General features: G+C 41.1%; 1 protein-coding gene across 1 annotated transcript in view; it reads right to left on the reverse strand.

Annotated features, from left to right (window-relative positions):
* Nucleotides 1-1,246: 1,246 nt before the first annotated feature.
* FASN (fatty acid synthase) overlaps nucleotides 1,247-23,557 on the reverse strand; it is a 35,931-nt gene continuing 13,620 nt past the window's right edge. Inside the window, exons 14-42 of the mRNA XM_062505970.1 lie at nucleotides 22,548-22,663; nucleotides 21,931-22,106; nucleotides 21,398-21,589; nucleotides 21,032-21,112; nucleotides 20,747-20,932; nucleotides 20,258-20,437; nucleotides 19,820-20,023; nucleotides 18,807-19,117; nucleotides 18,266-18,655; nucleotides 16,376-16,540; nucleotides 16,044-16,162; nucleotides 15,785-15,939; nucleotides 15,252-15,455; nucleotides 14,048-14,198; nucleotides 13,398-13,576; nucleotides 12,751-12,870; nucleotides 12,484-12,606; nucleotides 11,450-11,673; nucleotides 10,921-11,122; nucleotides 9,731-9,882; nucleotides 9,132-9,223; nucleotides 8,831-8,982; nucleotides 8,296-8,538; nucleotides 6,550-6,738; nucleotides 5,790-6,017; nucleotides 5,172-5,392; nucleotides 4,534-4,632; nucleotides 4,154-4,405; nucleotides 1,247-3,064 (exon numbers count right to left, since the gene is read on the reverse strand). Of these exons, the coding sequence (XP_062361954.1) occupies nucleotides 2,927-3,064; nucleotides 4,154-4,405; nucleotides 4,534-4,632; nucleotides 5,172-5,392; nucleotides 5,790-6,017; nucleotides 6,550-6,738; nucleotides 8,296-8,538; nucleotides 8,831-8,982; nucleotides 9,132-9,223; nucleotides 9,731-9,882; nucleotides 10,921-11,122; nucleotides 11,450-11,673; nucleotides 12,484-12,606; nucleotides 12,751-12,870; nucleotides 13,398-13,576; nucleotides 14,048-14,198; nucleotides 15,252-15,455; nucleotides 15,785-15,939; nucleotides 16,044-16,162; nucleotides 16,376-16,540; nucleotides 18,266-18,655; nucleotides 18,807-19,117; nucleotides 19,820-20,023; nucleotides 20,258-20,437; nucleotides 20,747-20,932; nucleotides 21,032-21,112; nucleotides 21,398-21,589; nucleotides 21,931-22,106; nucleotides 22,548-22,663 (5,244 nt within the window). The 3' untranslated portion in view covers nucleotides 1,247-2,926. The remainder of the gene's footprint in view (nucleotides 3,065-4,153; nucleotides 4,406-4,533; nucleotides 4,633-5,171; nucleotides 5,393-5,789; nucleotides 6,018-6,549; nucleotides 6,739-8,295; nucleotides 8,539-8,830; nucleotides 8,983-9,131; nucleotides 9,224-9,730; nucleotides 9,883-10,920; nucleotides 11,123-11,449; nucleotides 11,674-12,483; nucleotides 12,607-12,750; nucleotides 12,871-13,397; nucleotides 13,577-14,047; nucleotides 14,199-15,251; nucleotides 15,456-15,784; nucleotides 15,940-16,043; nucleotides 16,163-16,375; nucleotides 16,541-18,265; nucleotides 18,656-18,806; nucleotides 19,118-19,819; nucleotides 20,024-20,257; nucleotides 20,438-20,746; nucleotides 20,933-21,031; nucleotides 21,113-21,397; nucleotides 21,590-21,930; nucleotides 22,107-22,547; nucleotides 22,664-23,557) is intronic.

Below are 23,557 nucleotides of genomic sequence, written 5' to 3' on the forward strand. Positions count from 1 at the left end.
ATTTTGCCTTCTGATACTATTCTACATCTGTCTAATGTGATGGCCTACTGAGAAACAACAAGCAATACCAGCACTAATAAGGTTTTTATTTTTGGCACACTGTGTTCAGCAGCCAGTTGTATAATAGGTTACATGGCAGCAGCTCATAATCAGATAATTATGGGGCAAAAATGCCCTAAACAAAACAACCTTCTGCTTTTCAAATAACAACCACAAGAACATGAACAGTATATAAGCTGTAAATAATTCTTCAGCAACTTCTATGACTAAAACAGTATATTCAAGCTCTGCTTAGATGAAACCATACATAGTTGTTTATACAGGGTACTCATCAAATTCCTGCTTCAACAGATGGGACAGCATTAATCCTTGCTTCTCCCACACAGCCCATTCAGATGTTAAACACTTTAGCACAGCACTATTGTAACTGCTTTATGTTTAATCCTTTCTTATTCCTTCCAGTTTTAAATATAACCAACGTGGGTTGGTTAATTAGGATTCTTTCCTAATTGATGATTAAAATAGGATTCTTTCACCTTTTTTTTGGGCTTACTACAACTGCCAGTAGTAAAACCAAGCCAACTAGTCCCTATTTGTTTTGTCTTATGTGGTACTCAATGCCAGTAGATGTAGGGACAGTATGCGATAGATGTAATGAAGTCCCATGGTGTATGCACACAGCTCATACAGCCACTCCAGTATCAGTATCCACTACCCCTCACACATGACACACTTTCCTCCTTCTGTTACTGTCTAACACTTAGACATCATACCTAAAACTTCAGAGCATTTATACCCATTGCCTATCTAATCCTCAGAGAAACCCTGAGCTAGATGCTGTTGTTCCATTTTACAGATGGGAAAACTGAGGCAGGAGTACTAATGACTTGTCCAACACTGCAAATAAAAGCCTATCTAAAAGTTTCCACTTCAATATTATGGTTAAAAATTGGTTGTATCTAAGGTACCAAAATCATGGCAACAAGAAGCCACGCTTCAGAATACTAAGACTTCATTATTATTATTACTATTATTATTATTTCTACGGACTACAAATCATATGTCAGCAGCAGTTTTTGCCTTATACCAAGAAGTGAGAGATTACAGGTGAAGCATGGGATTAAGAAATGGTGGTATAAATAATTCAAAAGCCAAACAGTGATAAATTCTGTTTAATGCTAGAAAAGCCAAAAAGACACTCTTCAAACCAAAAGTAATAATTAAAAGGAAAAAAAAAAAAAAGAACAAGACATTTCAGAATGGTTTAAGATGACATTATGTTGTTTTATTTCAGATTTCACAAAAGAAATACTTCATAAAACTAAAATCAGTTAACCCAGCCACTATCAACAGAGGGTGGTATAAGCAGAAGACATTAGGTCAGAACTTGCAGTGAAGAGCCATCTATTCCTGTCAGTGGAATGCTCCTGTACTACCAGAATACTTCACTGGGGGATGGAGAGAACCGGGGTTTTACAGCAGTTCTGAGAAGCACAATAGCTCCTCCTAGTTGGTGCTTTGTTGCTACCCAGGTCTCCTCTGTATCATAAGTGTAACAAGGATTTACTGATTTTGGAAAGGACAGATCCAGCATAGCAAAGGCGAGGAATTTTCAATTGAGTTTTATGCAAATTTCCTTTAAAAAGGTACTACTGTATTTTAAAAATCAGACCATCAAACTGATTACTTAGCTAACTTATGTGGGACTTCCAGTCTCATTTCTGAAAGGAAAATGAATACACAAGGCTTAAGCAAGCCCTGAGCTAAATAAAATAGACAGGGGCTTTGGGTAGATACTTGTATGTTTTCCTGAGCTTTGATTATGGGAGAGCAGGGGTGGGAGGATTTGTTCAATTATTGTTAATGAATTCTATTCCCTGCCCTCCCCATTCCAATTTTTTCATTGGGTGGCAAGACTGGAAGTGAGAGGGAATAAGGTAAAGCAATAATTTTAATGCTTTACTAAGGTTCTGATAGATCGGGCCACAGAACCTTGCAAAAATATAAACAAAGTACCTGCCTAGGGACAGCTTTGCCTGTTTTTATCATGCCCAAGTTATGGCTGTTCAATACAGCAGCATCACTCAAACCATCTACGCTATCCCCCCAGGCCCCTCTCCCATCTGAAGAGTACATGATGGCAAGAATCCATCCTTCTACCTTTTCCTTTCTGAAAAGGACAGGGCAGTGGGAGAAAAAAAAAAAAAACAAAACAAAACAAACAGGAAACTAGATTTCAAAGATGGGCAACTTTCCCTTGTAGAATAGACCTTCCCCTCCAAAAAGGGATATTTCTTTGCTCCTATGACCCACGATAACTTAAAACCAAGTAAGAAGTCTCTGGTTTGACACAATAAATACTTAGAATATAGCAAATTAAAAAATATAGTTACAAAACCCTCAATGGAATTCTCTTTCTGACCTAAACTGCAGACAGATTCTTCACAGATAAAAAGTATCTCCAAAATCAGCTGCAGCTCCTCTTCTCTCCCTGTTCACTAGGCTTGGTCAACAAGTGCTATCACATACCCTTTGGAATACTGTTAAGACAACAACAATATAAAGCACAAGAAATCTACTCCTAAATTTGTTTTTTTTATACTGCCAAGGGTGTATGTAGGAAGCAACCATCTGTGGGGAACCCTCACTGTAGTGCACAGTGACAGAACTACAGTTAACATAGACAAGGAAGACTAGGGGGAAAAACAGCCATAGGAAAGCAAGGAGATAAAACCCATAAATGTTGGAAAAGATAAGCAAGAAAGAGACAGAAAACGACCAGTTGAGTCCAGCTGGACTTCCCAGTTCTGGCAGCAGAGCAGATGAGATGTTGAACAGGAAGAGTTCCTTGGGGTCTGTCTTAACTAGGAATGTTATTGGCATTTTCTTCATCATTGACAGTGATGGAGAAGGAAGGAAGTAGAAGTTAACCCTCTCTGACACTGACACGTGGCTCTGCCAGTGAGCTGTGGATGATCCCAATAATTGATTCAACACCATCTCCCTCCAGCAAGGTGCGGTGATCCCCTTCAATAACATGGACAGACACTTTCCCATCGCATACCTGTGTAAGTACAAAAAAGAAAAACTTTTCATTCACAATGTAAAACCAGCTGGTCACCTAGGCACTTTGAGTTTGTTAGTCTTCTAAGTTACTCGTAATTTAGACCCCTGTCTCTATCAAACTCAGTTAAAAACAGCACCAGTTTTACTCTGACACATTTTCACAGAACAGCTGTGGAGCACTGTTCAGAACCAGTGTTATAAAGCACAATAGTTTGACAGCCTGACAAGTGATCCACTCAAATATAAGCTGGGCAGGAAGCTAACCAATCTAGTACCAAATGAATAATTTACCTACAATATCAAAGAATGAATGATAAAGTAGCTACTTCCAAGCCCTTAAGTAAACCAAATAAACACTCCTCTTCCTCACCACCTTTCTACCACCACCAAAAATCTTCCTTTAAGGTCATAATGTAACTCCAATAACATAAAAGTTAGCTTGGAATTAATAATGACTCAATTGGACATCTGAAAGGATAGGAGATGCCAGAAGCAGAAAGAGAATTCTGAAAAATCACTTCCTTTTCCCTGGTATTTGCACCAACTTAAGCCTTGTATGTGAGCAGGGGCTAAAGAACAGTGACCTTATCTGAACTATGAGCCAAACCCCAACCTTTTTTAGCCTACAAGAAACTCAATTCTAACTAGTAGCTTCTAAGTGAAAAAGAGAGAAAAAGCTTCCTTTATTGTCATAAGACTGACATTTGCTCTTCAGAAGGCTGCCCTTATTCAGTGAACTCCAGGGTCTACAGTGAGGAGAGGCTGAAAGTTGCTCTTTTACCATTGTTATTACCCCAAGTCATTCTACAGAACTGTAAGAATCAGCTACAGAAAACTCATCCTATATACAGATGTCCTGAAGTGACTTTCAGGCCCTCACTACCCACAGAAAATGCCTGGAATCAATCAATTTATTTGCTTTTGGAAAGTTCTAATTCTTGTTGGAGCACAACAGCTACAGAATGAGAATTTCTTTAAGGTTGGTTTTGCCCTTTTTTTTCTCAGTAAGGATGATTTCCCATGCTTTCATTTGGCTTCCCCAAATATCAGAAGAAATTCAGCAGTCACCACTGGGCCTGAGACTGACCTCTGAGAGTTTATAGTCTCTACCCAGACCTTCCTCGTATTCATTGTGAGACTTTGCTCGCATCAGTGTCACATTCCCATGATACTTGGAGTCTGGTATATACTTGTCAGCAGCCTTCAGCTTGTGGTAAAATGAAGTAGCAGCAAAGCTGAGTGCTTCACGATTGATGTTTGTATGAATCTCAGTTATTAGGTCTACAGCAGCATTCACACGAGCCTCCAGATCTTTGAGGGGCAGAAGAACCTCCAGCAGCTGAAAATATTAATTTTTTTTTTCACATTAGTCTCAACAGCTGAGAATCCATCTCCATTAAATAAAAAAAATATACCCCCCCTTGTGCAATATCAAGACATATGGATCTTGAAAATAAGAAACAGTACCTTATTGTATTCAGTGCCTGTAAATTGCTGAACAAAGGCACACAACGCTTCAGTCTCCAGTGCAGCCTCATTTCCTTGGGTCAGTTTGGCTCTGTAGCTCTGGAGGAGAGAAGAATACAATGTGAACATGAGAGGGATTAGCCTGATGTTAAAAGTTAGATAAAAAACAATTACAGAAGCTGTGAACTGAGAAAAAAAGGAAGGGGGGGGAAATCCCTTCAGGGCAGATCAGAAAGCAAATCCACAAGTGGCAATTGCCAAGAGCCTAGAAATTTTCTAAAGTACAATGAAAATTAAAGGGAAGCCTTAAGCAAGGTTTCCTCATACCACTACAAGAGGATCTTGACTTGCAGCCACCAGAATCTTCCAGAAGACACACTAACATTATAATTTATCATAGCAAGAGCAACATTTGTGCCTGAACTTTTGCCATTTAATGAAGACCACCTCTCATGTACTTCTACCCTTCAGCCATCTCTAAGTGTCCACTGTCTACAGCTTTCTTCCAAGATCCCTATGACTAAAAGTCTGTCAGCTTTTCATCAGATTGGTTGTATCTAGAATAGTAAGCTTTGAGAAAAACGAGCCCTGATGAGAGAGGATGGTCCCCAGAAAGAAGATTCTCTTTGTGCCCTTACCTGGGTATATGCTGCCACAAAGGAATGAGACCCATCAAAAAGGAATAAATTGTTGAGTGCATGGGAAGCATTTTGTTGTGCTTGCAGTTGGGAACACATTTCAAAGGCTACACAGGCACCAAAAGAGTATCCAGCAATGCGGTAAGGTCCTTCAGGCTGTATCTGCTTCATGCAATCAATGTAATAGGCTGCCAGGCTTTGGATGCTGTCCAAAGGAGCGGCTAGAACATGGAAGTGAGTTAGAAAGACTGGTGAAAAGACACAGGGCAGAAACAATTTATGTTTTCATGCATTCAGAAACAATCCTGTTGGAAACATCCAGATTACTTTACAGGTAAGTTATTAAATTATGGTTTACAACTTGCATTTAGTAATAGTAATATTCCTGGTTTCCAAGGACAGGTTGAACAGGATGCTTTGACTTTTGCATACATAAACTCTTCAGTTGAATCTATTATCCTCTTGATACTGGGGACTTTTGACATGACCCTCTGCAGACTAATGGGTCTGATACTTGCTCCTTCAAGTTTAACAGTCTAGAAACAAGGCCCTCTCTAAAAGCAACTACAGTTCAAAATGTTATGTTTGCAAACTGAAGATGCTGAAGAACTGAGATACCTTTTGTGCACTGGAGCCCATAGCAGGGCATGTGAAGTCTGGAGGCCAGAGTGTAGAAAACTGCAATAGATCCTTCAATGGGGTGAACGAGGAAAAGAGGGCGCTCCATGCTCTGAACATCATTGAGACGAGTGATTGTTGGTCCTTCTGGGTTCACCAGTAGGTTGTTCAAATCTAGTTTTGGAGGTTCACCTGGGCCTGTCTTCATCAGCGGGGACGACTTCAGCTCTTTGAAGGAAAGCACACCAGACAAACCCAATTAGCTTCAGGGTCAGTCTTGGTCATGTAGCCACAGTCCTACAGGACTCAGGGCTAGGGCTGCCCTAGATTAGCCTGTTGCCTCACTACATCATCATGTCATAGATACATGGATCTTCCTACTGTCAGTTGCTCTGCAGCAACTGCATGTGCTTTTAGCTTCCTGTAAGTGTGACATTACATTGTTAATTCCCCAGACAAGTAAAAGGTCTCAAATTGCATCCCATACATAGCTGCATAAGAGTACTCATGCATGCAGCTGCTAGCCAAGCAAGAAAACAGCTTTTGCCCTTGCCTTGCTCATACACACTGCCCCCAGAAATTATGGGCCTGTCCTAGTGGGCAATACACTTCTGTGACATGTTACTTAAAAGCTGTTCAATTGTAACTTTATTTCATGATCTGATAGAGGTTTATGTCACTAAAGATGAAAGCAACAGATTGGAAGCTTAATTATTTGGTCTCAGGTTGACTGGTAGCAAACCTAATCCAGATACTCTACCCTCTGCTGTCCTGGACTTGGAAGAAAGTTCACGCAGTTTGTTGATCGTAAGGAGTCTGATTTCTCTCATGGTCATAACAATGTCATAGTCTCTCTCCAGCGTCTGGCGCACCTCCACACCCATCAAGGAATCCAAGCCCAAGTCAGCCAAGGAACTCTCAGCATTCAGACTACTCACATCACGGACCCCTGAGAACAAAAGAGCATATTAGCAAAAGACAATTTCTTTTCAGTTCTAGGCCTCTCTAGCAGCCTTCTCCAGTTTCCTCTATCTCCTAAAATCTCAATAAACTGCAGCTGTAGAGCTGCAGTTTACCTTCCAGGATCATCTAATACTTTCCTAAGTCACCTCTTCTACAAGCCCCACCTTGTCATATGGTATCTAGTATTTAGAGACATGTTTAATGTGCACAGATTTATGACAAGGGGATACATCAGTCTCAACTAAATGGCTGTGAATATTTTCACATCAGCTCTAGACCAAGTACAGACCAGTCAGCTAGACAGATTCCACACACTGGAGGCTCTAACTGAAACTGCAGTCCTAGACCTAATGCAACTAATCCTCAGCTACAATGAGATGAAAGTTATCAGTGTCAGAGATGGCTGACTGCAACACTTGATGTCTATGACACTGGAGGAGGAGGAGGTGATACATTCAGGCTTCATTTGCCTTTTCCCCTTCAATTTTCACACTGTTCAGTTACCTGTCAATTCCCCTTCATTTTTCACACTGTTCAATTACCTCACCCTTTCCTTACCTGTCAAAGGCCTCTCATAATAACCTGCATCTACAGGTCCTTGTCCCCTCCACCTTGTACTGCCCCATGTTGCCACTCTTCCCACTATTAGGCTTCATTACTAGCTCCTCCCTTTGTTGCTTTCATGCTCTCTTCTTCCAAACTAACCCTATAGCTGGTGCAGTTTCCCAGACCCTTTCCTATCACTTCTAAAAGCCACATCTGCTCTGAGAGGTCAGATTTGCTGTCAGTGAGTTGCACACAAGTCCTTAAGTAACACCCAGGAGACTGTCTTTCATTTATCTACCTTTTCTGGTAGAAAACAAAGGATCAAGAGACAGTTCTGTCTGCAAAAGAGACAACTGAAGTGGGACATAGCAGATAGAGTCGACAGCAATAATTCACTACCAACACAAAAGTAAGAGACACAAAGGTAAAAGAAAGTAAATTCAAGACAGACAGAAGGACGCGGCACTTGTACTGCATAGTTAAGCTATGGTTGCTAGATGTTCACATGGGATGACAGAGCTGGTAAGTGAATACACTACCAGTTAAGCAACAAGTAGAGAAAAGCTACTTTTTGTGGCATGGGGTCATACCAAGGTGAGTGTTTGAAAGCTGGAATAGTACTCAGAAAGTTAGTTATGTATTTGCTGTCTTATGTGCTGTCCCAGAATTTTGCTCTTGAGGGTTGTTCCTGTTGATTCTCCATTTGGAGAAAGATACCAGTTCACTCTAAATAAAACCCAAGATACTGGAGTATATCTGTGCATCTATGCAAACCCAGTAACAGAGAACAACCCATATAAGGAACAGTCATTATTTGAGAGAGGGAGCAGTGTAAAGGGAAAAAAAAAAAAAAAGCGAACGATTTCCCAACAGCAACATTTCCACATCACAGAAGATTGGGAAGAGATGCTGAACAGAGCACCTACAGCAGCACCACTGCTTTATAAAAGTAATGAGAGTAGGCACCATCCAGTAGTGCTTGAGCGACAGCACTTACCCAGGATGTGAGCAACAGCTTCCACAAGATTCCGCTGACTACCTCCCTCAGCTTTCACTGAGACCTTTTCTGCTAGGACAAAACTGGATGTGACAGGATGAGTTTGATTCAGGAAGACATCGAGCACCTCCAGGCACGAACTCATTTGTTGGGGAATTGTTCCTCCCACCACAATGTCTTTGTTTCCCATTGTCTTCACCAAGACACCCACATCACCAATGGCTCCCCACTGGATTGCCAGGCCTGGAGAAGAAATTAGAACACACTAAGCAGCTAACTAAAGTACATGGCAGCAACAGGAATTTTAAAAAAAGGGACTTAATAATGAGCTATGCTAAGGCCTGCATTTCCTTTGTAGTGTTAAATGGTCAGTATTCATTCACACATGAATGACTTAGGGTAACATCTAGGAGCGGAAAACAGCCTTCAACATACTTTATCACTCCAGATAAGTACATAGGTTTCTGGTGAGCTGGTCCTCATCTAGATGTTTGACAAGATAGTTTATACTGTGTAATGAGTAAAGTCATCTTACCTGGGAGTCCATCATGATGTCGCTTCTCACAGATACGCTCCATGGTGGAATTGGCAAAGCCGTAATTACTTTGCCCAGCATTTCCTCTTCCGCAGCTTACAGAGGAGAACACAACAAAATAGTCCAGGTCTGGACACTTCTTACGAGTCACCCTTGGAGCAGAGCAGGAGAGAGAAACCCCATCAGAAAAACCTGCCAATTGTATTACTATTGAAGGCTAGTGCAAGACTAAAACAATGAAGTTTGATCAGTTCCATGACTTTAAAAGCAGTTCTTATTTGTCCCTTATACAGACACTTACCAATCCAAATGAAGGGTGCCTGAATACTTTGGCTTGTTGACCTCCCAGAATAATTCTGGGGTCTGATTTTCAATCATGCCATCTCTAAGGACCTATGGGGGGGGTGGGGAGAGGGGTTAAAAAAAAAAGTGTAGTTTCAGTATCTCCAGTTTCTCTGTTTAAATATGCCACATGGCTTGAGATATTGCTAATATTGAGAGGATATTGCTACACAATACATTTCTGTAACTTCCCAATTCAGACATACCCTGAATATCCCAAAATATGACAACATGGCTTTTGCCAAGTCTGCTTTTTTCAGTATTTTTTCTGTATTGACACTGCAGAAATTCTGCAAGTTCTACATGGGATTGTTCTTGTCCACAGGCTAGGGCAACAATTGTCTTAGCACAGAACTGAACTCACTGGCCAAATACTGCTGCTTCTCGGGTCGAACTAACGGACCCACAAGCCTTTAGTCACCAAGTAAGACCAAAGCATAGTGTCTTTTGAAACACAGAGAACTTAACTAAAATTGTATGAAGCCTGATGGCCTTTAGTAAAAAAGTCACGTGAATAGATGTTGCCTCTTACAAGTCCTGAGCATTTTTGTCACTTACCACAGCCAAATTAAAGATGCCTCCAACTGGTCCAAGCTGCAAAGCTTCTTCTATCAATAGCTGTGTTCCTTCTAGTGTTCCAATATCACTTGTAGATACCAGCACTTTGATTCCCAGCGCCTTCCACTCTTTAACACGTTTAGCCTGGTAGCCTAGAAAAAATAAAAGTGGACAGTGCCTGGGATACCATAAGGCTTTGGGTAAGCTGGTTCTTTATGTTTTTCTAACTAGATAGGGACTGAATAGCTAAGTAATTCCTGATTCAGCCACAAGATAAAAACTGGACAAAGTATGAACAGTAGCTAGAATCATATGAATATCAGAAATTCTAAACAGATAAAGTAGAGAACAGCATTGGGAGCACCTAAGGGTTGGAGTGGTGGTGGCAGGAAAGAAGGAAAACTGCAACTGTGAAAAGAACTGAACAAAAATTACTGAGACTGGGAAAATTGGCTAGAGTAGAGCAAAGCAACAGATTATAGTGGCACAGCCAGAACTTGAGAAGTAGTATTTGATCTATGTGTTTGTACACATAAGTGGTGTGATTGTGAACATGCCAAAAGAAAGAAGAAACCTGTAGAGACAGAGAGAAGTTGTGTTATTTCAATATATGACTGAATTTGTATGAGGAAATAATGAAGACTATCACTGATAAATCTCAATGCTGCCACTGTAATCAAAGTAACACCTTAAATCCGAGTAAAAATGTTTATGGATGCTATCTGATAGCAAAGTTCATCTTTACAGATGAGCAATCTAAGAAGCAAGAGTGAGCATCTACACATAGTACCTTGAGGGACAAACACAAGGAGCGTTTAGGCCTTTCCTTGTGGCATGTGATCTAACATGCAACAGCCAGTGGACAAGTCAGTCAGGTAGCCAGACTTTGCAGAGGGCATAAAGGTTAAAGAAAGGCTAGACAAAAAAAACTCTGTGTAAGAGAGAAAATGGGTTGATAGAATTAGGAATCATAAAAGGGGGAAGTAGTAGTTGGAAAAAAAGGTCAAGCTAAAAGACAGTTCCTCCTTTACAATAAAGGAGACAACAGCTTGAAGTGAGATAATACAGGAAAGGAAATAGATCAAGACATTATTAGTCACCAATAGGATACTTAAAAATGGAGAGACACTACAAACTGAGTTCTGCTGAAAGGCAGTCATGTTCCCTGTTCCCTTACAATTTTTGCTTACCAGTTCGTATGCCAGAACGAGATGTCAGTACAATTTTCTGTGCTCCTCTCTCAACAAGCCACTGTGCCAACTCCAGCCCAAATCCTCCTAGGCCCCCTGTGATGATGTAAGACTTGGTGGGTGGACAGGAGGTTCGGGAGATTGCAGAGATTTTAACTGGTTCAGACTTTCTTAAAGGATACTCTTTTTCCTCTTCTTGGACCTTCACACACAAACAACACACACACACAAACAACACACACACACAAACAAAAAGAGAAATAACACACACAAAAAAAAAAAGGTAGTTACAATCAGATAATCAGATACATATTGCATCTCTTATCTTTCCATGCTATGCTCCTCCAGTCAATGGGAAATGAACCTTATAGAATCAGTGCCAAACTTGACAGTTCAAGTTGTGACAGTGTTAGCAGTAAAAACTGTGCTGCCCTACTCATGGAACTTCTACTCAAAATGGATCAAAATATCCAATAGTCACCAGAGGATGGCCAGATGCATCAGAGAATCAAAATCATTATTTCATTACCTTGATCATAACTTTGCCAATATGTTTTCCTTGTGCCATGAATCTGAAGGCAGCTTCTACCTCTTCTTTGTTGAAGACTGTACTCCTCAGGGGTTTTACTACACCATCTCTTATGCCTTTCTTCAACAACTCTGATACTACTTCCCACTCTTGGTTTCCCTCATCGAATATTGAATCTAGTAGGATCCCATGAAATGCCACATTCTTGAGGAAGAGAGACATTCCTAGAAAAAGCAACTTGGTTATGACCTGATGTTGCTGACATTTCAAAATGGAGCTTATCCATTTTCTGCTTCAGAAACATTTCTGGGCAGGTCACAGGAGTAAAGCAGTCAGATGCTTGAACTCTGCATTTTCCAAACTCATTCTTGCATATACTCTCCAACACATAACATTACATTGTTCTCTTACAAGCAGACCAGTTTCACAGAAACTCCACTCCAAAAAATTATGTGTTGAGAAGACAAGCTACATCATGGTCAGTCTGATATTATAAAGGACATTTTTTTTTTTTTTGTCTAGTGACAGCTGAGAGTCACAGGGGAGCTAGAATCCTACATATATCATGTCTATCTCCACAGGAGACTCTTCCTCATGGCAAGGCTTTCCAATATGATAGGATCTTTTGAAATTTAATTAGAATAAGGAAGCAGGCTTTCGACACGATGTGCAATCATTCTACCACAAGAGAACATTGCTGTAATTTTTCACTAACACATCACCTTGTAACATTCAAAAAATTTTTCCCATCCAAGAGAAATCAGGATTATCTTGCCCTGTGCCTTCAAAGCTGGTAGATGCTGTTGACTGCCTTAAGGGACAAGAGGCCTTGCAGAGGGGTCTGGATAGATTGGAACACTGAGAAGTCAGTGATATAAAATTTAACAAATGCCAACTGTGCACCTGAGACCAAGTGATACCAGACACAAGTATAAATTTTGGGGAGGCTGGAGAGCTGTCCTGCAGAAAAGGACCTGCGGGTGCTGGGCAGCAGCTAAAACCTAATGAGAAGTGATTCCAGAGGCCCATCTTACCAAGATGACTGTTGTTAGATAGGTCAAATTTGCCGATTTCCAAGAAGCGCCCATGTCGAGCAAGACAACGCAAACTGGCTTGGAGCTTCTCTTCTGCCAAGGAATTTAACACGAGGTCGACCCCTGCAATGAAAGAAGCACCTACTTAAACTCAACTCTGCTGAGAGCCTAACCCTGTCTTTTAGCAACTCATACTGTCTTTAGAATGCACAACTACATAATGGGGCTTAGCTGACAAAAGAAGGAAAAATATTTCTTGAACTTCACCTTTTCCGTTGGTAACTCGAAGTATATGTTGCTCAAAGGTAGTATCTCTGGAGCTGGAAAAGCTATTAGCATCTAGCTGTGGGAATCTTGCTTGGAGATACTTACGTTTCTCAGTGGAACCTGGAAGTAGAAGACAGGTTGAAAGATATCACTAATTTCATTTTTATGATGAAACAGCCCATTTTCCACTGCGCATCTTCCCCCCAAGGACTGTAAGTCTGAGAAGCCATCTCCAAGTTTTCAGTCTCTCAAGATGTCAGACTTTAAGAAAAAAGGCTCTCTGGTTGCTACTGCTCATTTATGAGATAGAACAAGGACCAGAAACAGATCAGAGCCTTTCAATGGACAGGCATTGGATTCATATTACTACATTTAAAATGAGGAAGCCATGATCTTCTTCCATAGTTTTGCTTATATCGTGTACAGAGACAGAATATGGAATTTCCAAGCACAGTCAGTAGCTGTATTTACCATGTAACCTGTTCTCAGCCTGGAAACTAGATCAAAGCTACAGCAGATCAGGTTGGGGAGGAATAAATACATACCTAAATAGGTATATATTCTTATATATGTGTGTACACACATGCTTCCTCTATTTATTAGCTATAATCTATTTCTCCCCATGACTTTGGGCCCTCAGTACTCACCTACAGTAGCAAAGACACGGCAGCCCATGCTCAGGGCAATGGCAATGGCTGCTTGGCCCACACCTCCTGAGCCAGAGTGAATAAGGATACTCTCACCCTTCTTCATAGCACCTCGAACCACCAAAGCATAATAAGCAGTGGCATAAACTACAGGCACTGAAGCTGCTTCTTCTAGAGTCCTAAGGAGCAAAGTGGAAGAGGTATCTTTAGCCTTGGGAAAGACTACTAGGTTGTCCTGATGAAATTTGCCTTTCTGCCATGGAAAGGTCCATGAGATAGTTAAAGTGTAAGTGGTTGTCAATCATACAGCAGACTACCACAGCCAAGCACAGCCAAGTTTCAACATTCTGCAAAAATATTTCAATAACTAACCAGCAACATAAACAATGATATCCCAGTGCATACTGAAACATGTGAAGCTAAGAGCCAAAAAAAAGATGAGATCCTTGTGCAAGCCACTGTACAAAAACCAGTGCTGAAATCCTGTAGTGAATCTAATCCAAAATCCTACAGCTGTTTGGGACATTACAGCCCTATTAATATATCCCAAAGGGGAATCTACCCATTGTGCAGCACTCAGATTTGATCGGGGCTGTCATCAGCCTCAGGCGGGAAGGCAAATCCTAACCAGAAAACAGAAGTTGACCTACCAGTTTTCAGGCACCTCCCACAGAAACTTCTTTTCACAGTCTACCACCGTGGCCAGCCCCTTTGCTGGCAGCAATCCCATCACTCTTCTTCCAGACAGGTCCCGTCCTGAGAATTCCATGCCCAGCATGCATTGCTGCAAAGCCCAGTTACCTGAAAGAACATTAGCACCTTTTACAAAAAAGCCATTCTCTTCTAATATTTCTTATACTGCAACAGCAATCCCTGAAAGTCTAAACCCCAGAGAGAGGAAGAGTGCTGGGATTTGTCTATTCTGTACACAGTTCATAAGTTGCCATAGTTAACGTGTCATTCCAAGTGTAGCAGAAAAGGACTTGGTCTCATTAAATTTGAAGCATTTATCCTTGATGATATTGCTTTAGTTTCCCATTTTCATCTGGGAAATTTCATGAAAACATCTTGTTTCAGAGGCAATTCTGTCCCTCAGAAAAAGAATGCTACATAAACTAGAAAGGATGATCGCTGCAAAAATATACTGTGAAATACAAATTTTTGCCAAGTCACATTTTAGGCAGACACTTATGCCAGTCATAGAATCATAGAATGGTTTGTGTTGGAAGGGACCTTAAAGATCATCTGCTTCCAACCTTCTGCCATGGGCAGGGGCACCTTCCATTATGCCAGGTGGTTCAATCCTGAAGGGGAACCCAGCCTTACTCAAATCACTAAATGTTTACATGTTCCACCCCCTCTCTTTTAAATACATATTTTAAAATTAATTTCATAGACATTACATTAATTCTTAACTTGCTATGAAGCAAGATAATACCACCTCCATTTTGTAAACAGGCAATTACTTAGTTGTGCATTTTTTTTCCCTGAAATCCAAGCATGTCCAACAGCATGGCAGCATGAAACTTTAACATTTTCACCTTGGAATTTACCATGCTCATCTCTGGAATCTCCTCCAACTTTTTTTACCTCACACTTGGTATCTATGTAATGCGGCAAGCAACATTTCTCAGAGCATGGTTTGTTAATTGCGCCGCATAAAAAAAACCAGAACCGTAACTGGAAGTTGAACTTGGGAACTTCAGGCATACAGTCCTGCAGCAGGGCTGTACTTCCTTCTGAAAAGCATGCTTTCTGGCATACAATCTAGCCAGTGCAGAACTAACAACTGAGAGATTAATTCTAGAATGACAATACACAAGTACATTTCCTTCTAGCGTAACTTTAACTCACCAGGGATAGCATCTGGAGAAAGCTTCCCTGTGGCCAGCATAATGTCCCTGAAGTTGAGAGATGCATAATAGACTTTGCAGAGTAAAACACTGGGATCAGTTGTGTGGAAGTGTTGAAGTGGAGAGACAATCCAGCGAAGAGATGAGAGATCTCCACGAGTCAGCACATTTACATAGGCATATTCTGTCAGTTCCTGAGGTTGTGCTGCAGAAGAAGGAACAGTAAGATCTTACACACATTAACCAAGATGTGTACTTTCCAAAACAAGTAAATTCCTCGTGCAATTTCTACCTCCTCCATTTGCTATCCAGAGAGCTTTCTTGCTTTCCAATACTACTGATGCCCTACATAGCCTGTCCTTCCTTCTGGCACCACATGTGCTACTGTTCACTTTGAGCTGGAGCAGAATCCAAAATCGTTTACTAAAAACAATAATAAAAGGTAACTGTAAGAACTATCGCTACTCATTTTCTATTCAAAGTTCATTTGGATTCAAGGTCTTGCAAGTGATCCTCAGCTCTCAAAGGCTGTACCTTGCTGCAATGGGAGATGCCTGAAGGAGCCCCACTTTCCATCACGATACACATTCATCACCAGGTCCTTCTGAACAATCTTCTGCATCTCCAGGGAAGAAAGACTCGTGGGTGGGACAGCAGATGAAGGGCTCAAGTTGGAAATGAACACACACCTGAACAGAAGAGTTGTCATTTTGTTTGTTTTGCTATAGGCCTGAGAAGAAGCTAACACAAATATCTCATCTCCCAAATGTGACTCAAGGGCATGCCTACATACCTGATTCGGTGACCCTCTGCTTCAAGGCGAAGGCAATTCACCATTCCCAAAATTCCAGAGTTTGCACAACTGGTGGCAGTCAACCACACAGGCTTCTCTGATGGGTCAGCCAAGACCGCCTACAGGACAAGCCCCAAACTGTTTTACCAGGAACCACGAAGTAAATAGCCCTCATATCCTTGGCAGAGATTAATAACTTCTATTTTATTAAAAGTAACTGAACAGACACACACACACACACAGACACATTCTTCTTTTAACACTTCTAAATGTCTCATTTACAAAGTACAATGATTTGGAAATTCAGATACCTAGATCACAGGAATTCTCACCTTTAAGGATTCAACCCACTTAAAGTTCGTCTCATCTACTGGCAGAAAAATGGGTGTTTTGACTGGGGCTTGCCGACGGCACAGGAAAATAACTGAGCCAAAGAATGACTTCTTCATGGCAACAAGATTCAATGAAGCTTTGCTGAAAAAGTCCTCCCACTGTGCCTGTCAAATCAGGCAAAGCAACAAATTAACAGCAAAGTCAAAAGTAAATTTTTCTTGAAAACTTGCTCTGTATGGTATCAACACAAATACATTTCTGGTTAACATAACAGTGTTTTATCCACTTCTAGACTACTCCTTCCCTAAAGGTTCTTCCAAAAGTAAGAGTACAAGTATCTCAAAGTCCTGGTTAGGGAATCAGTCTTAGCACAATAGTAGGTCACTGAGCAGTGACCATGTCAACAAATTTCATAGGGTATTTGAATTTGTCTACCCTATGTCACATAAGCCCTGTTTGCATGGAGATGGAGAGGAGCAAGGGGAGAAGCACTCGTATGTCTAAGGTACACTGAAATGGCATTTCAGAAAAAATAAAATAATGAAAACACATGTATGGCATATCCAGAAACACTTAAGGATCTACTATCTGAATGAAATAAAGATGATTGCAGGCTCTCAGAAAAGCTTCCATTTGCTTTTCATATGCCAGGCACAGATCAGCAGAAGGTTTTTATAGTGTGATCCACTACAGCAAGGGCCAGGGACAGTGTCTGTATCTAGAAAACTTTGAGAACTATATTAAGTCCTGCACACTCTTGCCTGGCTTGTATAATTTTCTTCAGAGAAGGTGCATTCAACTGATATGTATCTTCTCCCAGGGATTTGCTAATACTAAGGTACTAATACTAATGCCAGATCTATGTTTTGATCTATCTATTGATGCCAGTAGCATCTCAGTGTCTTCTTTTTATCTTCCTCTTTATTGGGAAAGATACAGAGCAAAGAACTTAATCTTTCTTCTCAAATCCCCTTGAAAAATGTCTGCAGGAAGTGAAGGGTTAGAATTCATGTAATTGCAAAATTCAAAATCCAGCTACCCCACCCCAGAATTAAAAACAAAACCCAAACTCTTAGAAGTGTTACTCTCTTCTTATTCTAAAAAGAGAGCTGAGAGGCTGCATCCCCTCAAATCAGGAAAAAGTAGGTAAGCTCTGCAGAGGTGCGTTTTTCCACTACTGCTTGGTCTAACAGCTGCCAAGAGAAGATGATGCCCCAGTTTCCACCCTTACCCTTGCCATTCACTCTCCTCCTCTTTTGCCAGCTTTGGCATTAGTTCACCTGCATGATATACTGGTTTGAAGATATAATGCTGACACTCTCCCTCCTCCAACTTCTCAGGGCTTATTTTACTGTATCTCATTATGGGCTCAGATAATGTAGGGAGGAAGAAAGGAAGAAAAGAAAAATCCAAGAGAAGAGCCTTCCTTCTGGGAGCACTTTAATGTTAGAAGAAATTGCCTAGCTTGTAAAACAGCACTCCAAGCAGTAGTATCAGAAGTAAGAGAGATTATGATACCGAAGCATTTCGGGATCCTACAGTGATAAAGCTGTACCCCACCCAGCAATATAGCACACGATTTTAACGATACAGGAATTGTCCTGGCCAGTGTTTTCATATGGATTAGACAGATATACAAAAGACAACTAATTAAATTTCAGTGCATTAAGAAAGACTTTCCTGACTGAACCTACAGTTTATTCTCTCAACCTAATATGTAGTAATTTGCAAGTCCTCTACTCTTAAGAAGTGTTTATTAGGTATTGCTGCAGAAGTCCTCAATGGAAAGACATGCAAGCAATGCCTACTATAAATTCACCATCAGAGCATCTGCAAGCAGGAGACTCAGACTATCCATAGTGAAAATATCTGTCCTTCCTCAGGCTTACCTCACTTAGGAAGCTGTGTTTCTGCTGCAGATCTGGGCTTGTAAGGAAACTGACAATTTCTCCAAGAGTTTCTCCCTTAAGAAGAGTGTGTAGCAAAATAAACCCTCCTTCTTTCACAGCAGCTGCCAAATTAGAGAGTATTTCAGCGGTATTCACTAAAACACTTGTTGAACAGTTGTATACCACCAGGTCAGCATCAGTCAGATTTCCAGAGGGAAGGCTAGATAGATCCCACTGGCTAGAGACAACGCCAGCATCTTGTAGCTCTGTTTCAATAGCTGAAAGGTTTTCCAGGATGCAGTCAGTGGCAATGTAGTCCACCTGCAACAGGGGCTGAGCATTCAGAATACTCTTCACACGACGGAACAGTTGTCCGCTTCCTGCATTAGCCTGTGGGGAAAAAAAGGGGAAGGAAGAGGAGAAACCAAATGAAAACACGAGTGATATCCAGAATTATAAGCATAACAACAGCAGTATGTAATCACATTACTGGAAGGCCTAGAAAAACTAGCTATGGTCCCAACCCAGGCTTCCAACTAACCTCTACTATCTTCACCCTATGACTGATCATGTTCTCCAATGCCACATCCAGGCAAGTCCTCAACTCTGTAGAATCCAGCAATCCGCTGAGAAGAGGGTCATTTTGGAAGTGTGTTTTCTCTCGAATCACAACTTGTTGCAGCTCAGAATGGAGGTTTCCATTCAGTTCCAGACGGCAGATCTCAGCGAGGATATGCTGAAGGCCCTTCTGTGGAGATGAGGACTCTGTAGCAGCCACTGCAGTGTCTAATCCAGGAATAACTAATTTGACCCCATGCACTGCCACCTTAGACTGTAATTTCTGTATCAGACCTATGGAATAGAAGGGGAAATTAAAGGAAGACTCAAAAATTACTGTCTCAAGATGAAGCAAAATTCACCACTAGAGTAAAATTTTTTTTTAAAAAAAGAACTTTTTTCTCTTGGATGAAAAGATACTTAAGTGAATCTAGCTGTATCCATAAGCACTGTATTTAGCTACCCATTTCACAACAGACTAAACTGCTTCTGTTCTACTCTTGTGGCAAGCAACTGTTTTGATCTGTGCCTCACTAAACCATCTTCCCTGTTTGTATATGTGTCCACAATTCAAATGGGAACAAGGATGTCACCTTGCCTATCTTGGCAGTTCACATGGAAAAACAAACCAAGGTTAAAAACTAACTTAAGTAAACTCTCCTGTCAGTGTCTAAAACAACTAGGTTGGCTTTCTCCTTAAAGATGATTTGTGCCTCTCTGCCTGCAGAAGGGGTTGTGCCATCTGACATCACATCCGACTGTTATAGAAGGATAGATGTCCTTCATGGCTTTTTACTCTTTTGCACATTCTAGAGATCTTAGGCAGAACTAGCTTTCATCTTCTAGCAGTCGTACAGAGAACTCTTGCTGAAGTCTTCTACAGAGACCAAGACTTAGTATCTTGGATGTTCTGAAGGAGTATGAACAACTTCTCTCAGACACTTCTCTCAGTCTGGAAGATTCTCCTCGTATGACAAGAAAGAAATCCCACTCTACCTTTGCAGCGCTCCAGATAGGCATGAAGATGGGTACTGGAAGACAAACAGCTACTTTCAGTGTAGGACACAAAACAGAACTTTTCCAGGGTGGGAGGTATCTGTTCCTGCTGTCGTCGTGGTGCCACAGTAGCATGAAGACCACTGATCTGAACACCTCCTGCTTTAAGGCTGTCAAGGCAGTGGTCCACAACAACTTCAAAAGCTGAAAGTCAGGAAAGAAATGTAAGTTTGAAAAGAAAAAAAATATTTTGTTTAAGGTGATCTGATGAACAGTGCTATGTCAAGCTCTTACAAAGAGAGACTACAGAGTTTCAGAATAGCTTGGAGAGTAAGAGGGCCACCCCCCCGCCCCGAAGTCCATCCTACTACTTCAGAATTCATATATTCACCCAGTAGTCAAAGTAACCAGCAAAAGTTCAAGCATGAGAGACATTACCTTCTATATTGTCCTGGTACTGGCACACCTGCTCTTGATGCAGCACTGGATCAATACAGACTGAACGAATCCTTGTGGGTAAACGCAGACTGCGGCCAGCCTCAGGTAAGATTAGCATATGTAGCAGAGTGTCAAGGAAGGTCACCCAGTTCCCATTCCACAGAACTTTCCCTGCACTTGCTGCAGAAGAGGAAGAAAAAGCCTCACTATTTCATCATACATCAGATGCTAGAATGTCACTGTTTATTAAATGCCAAGTTTGGTGTATGTACCCAGATTCCCCTGTAAACTCCACCACACAGTTCCACATTGGAGAGAACAGCTTTACCAATGCTCTATTAGAACTTAGTTGTTCTCTCTTGTCACACAAAGTACAATTGCCTCACAAGGCACAGTCAGGTGAACTATTAATACAAATGGAATTAAGAGATCAAATAGTCATAATTACAATATCCAGACTCATTGTGCTTCATTTGAAAGGAAATTCACCTTCACTGTTGCATTCCAGAACACCCTGGAAAGTTGGTCCATAATTATATCCACGCAGATGCAGCTCTTGATAAATGTCCTCTTTCAAGAGCCCGGGCTTTGAGCTCCTGTCTACTTGAGTCCAACAGCCATCTGTCTGGTTACGGAAATTCTTCTGAGCAGTGTTTTCTAGGAGGGAAATCTTCCCTGAAGGGCACAGTAACAAGAATAGCAATCATTATCATTGTTTATAAATAATGGATTTCACTAAGACCGTATATATACACTTACACTTCCTTCACTTACCACTCACAGCAAGATTCCCATTTCCTGACACCTCAAAGCAGCCGGAAGTAGGCAGGAGTCTTACTTCCAGCTGCACTGATCCTGCAAGAGACATTGAGTAAAACAGGACTATGAGGTCATTTATTTCTACTATCCTCAAGAAGAACTTTTCCCTTCACTATCTCTAGATTCACTGATCACAACCTGTAATAGATGACCATAATGTATACTACTTGACTGTATGAATCCATTCCTTTTCTCAGTCATACTGCACTCTTCTTTACAGTCTCCCGCATCCCTCCTCACTTTTCCCATGCAGTCCTTCCCTCCCAACTCCCTCCATCTTCACTACACAGTAATGCAATCATACCAGCACTCCTCACTCACCCTTTTTGGGAATGATAGTTGCCTGATGAATTGTGACATCTTCAAACATAACAGCCATTTCCTCCATGGCCGTACCAAGAGACCGTGCAAGCGTTCGCCAAGCCAGCACTAGGTACCCAGTTGCTGGGTACAAAACTCTGCCATCAATGCAGTGACCAGTCAAGTAGTGGTCAGGAGAGTCAGGACTCACATCTGTCAAAGAACAAAGAGCAGAATAAAAATAATAAAAGCACTCAAATAGAGAGGTTTTTTCCCCTCCATATCTAGAAGAAGTTCTAGTTTATCCTGCCTGACAATATGCAGCTCTTAAAATTACTTAGTCTAAAGCAGAGGTTCCTGGTTTGTCCATGTTCTCTCATCGCATTTCAGAAACATACAGATTTTTTTTTTTAATCCAAACCAAACATTTAAGCTTCAGAAGCTGGCTTCCAGGATGCTGTTTTGAGTATTCTTTTCTTAGTTTTACAAAAGGAAACACATAGGTAAAGCAGGAAAGTGACAATCAAATAATAACCCCCAAACCAGCAACACACCAATATTGTAGACTGAACCAGATGCAGAGCCTTTGGAACCTCCTGGAAAGTCTTCAGCTTTCGGAACATCCCAGTCCTGACTGTGGTCCCATTTAATGTAGGGAGAAATAAGGGGTGTTCCCACAGGGACAGGGTATTCCACAGATGGGAACAAGTTATTTCCAAGAACATTTATCCTATAAGACAAAAAGAATCAAGACAGCAGGGGAAGGGATGGGAAGAAATAGTAAGGAAAAAAAAATTGGTTATAATACTTAAGAGGTCAGGCAGTCATTGGTCTTGGACTCCATGTCTGAGATGTACTATGAACACCTACTGCAACCAAATTTGTAATTAACAGTCTATAAAATGCAAAGTTTATTTCCAGATGCTAGTGCCATGTTCCTAGGCCTTTAAAATGGGACTTGTATTTAGAAGGCACCTTCCTCACCCAGTGTCTAACCTACAGGAACACTTCACAAGTGAGCATGCTAAGTTTGTAAAGCACAAATGTACCTCCCGTTTTTTTCAAGGCTTCTTGAAGGAGTATTTGAATCCATGTGAGGACATGCATATTGGAGAAGAGACCTGAATTCCCTTCCATTATCCCACTCACCCTCCTCCCCTAGTCTCCTTACCCAGTTACATGAATCTTTCCAATCTGTGTTAGGAAGAACTCCAAGTTATTTTTGTGCTCCTTCTTCATCAAAGGTAGAATGGTGCAAGTTGGTTTCAAAGTTCTCCTCAAGATAGCCTGGTCAAGCAGAATCCATAAATCACTGGTGGAAGGCATTACTTACTACTTTGTCTCTGAATTTTTGTCTATAGGTCTCAAACCACTTATGTATCTGTGCCAAGAGTTCCGTGCTAGCTGCTGGGACATACACCACTTTAACAGTGAAGAGTACCCTTCCAGCAACCCAAATTGTTGCATATCTGGTAAAGCAGAACCTACAGAATATTAATGTAGTTCTAACAAAACAGAAATGTCCCTTTCCCAAGCAGACTGTGAAGTGAAATCAAAACCTGCACTTGAAGAACTCCAAAATCACCTTCTCATGCCTCCCACTTGCACACACTCCCTTTCCCAGGAGCAGCACCTTCTAGTCTGAAGTATCCTAGAGCATTTTTCACGCAAAAGCTATTAGACCAAAAACTCAGCCTTGAACACCTGGCCCAATTTTTATCTTCTCCTCAATTTGGTCCTGTGGTCTTTACATGAGAAAAGAAAGGAATGGAAGAGAAAATCAGAACACTCTCAAACCCAGACAATGAAGTCTTAGTCACTTGCATTAGAGCTCAAAATTGTTCAGTGACTTCAACATGAGGCATTATAGTCTCTTTATTGAAAGAGTACCTACCCAATTTAAAAACTACTCTTGATTCTCCCTTCAAGTCACTTTCAAAGCATAAGACTAACATGACACAGTAAAAATACACTGGATTGAAACGCAGAAGCACTGTATAACTATTCATCTTGATTCATGAGTAACTACTATTCTTCCTAAGACTTCTCCTCTTGCATGCCTCTGAACAAATAAAACAGCCCAGTCCTTGAGACTTAAGGGACAGTGACAAGACCACACTACTAATTCTGAGGAGCAAGTATCTCCCAATGCATCTCAAGTTTTGCATTCTTTACTATGGA

This window comes from Cinclus cinclus, chromosome 20, assembly GCF_963662255.1.
Source record: "Cinclus cinclus chromosome 20, bCinCin1.1, whole genome shotgun sequence".
NCBI classification, from domain to species: Eukaryota; Metazoa; Chordata; class Aves; order Passeriformes; family Cinclidae; genus Cinclus; species Cinclus cinclus.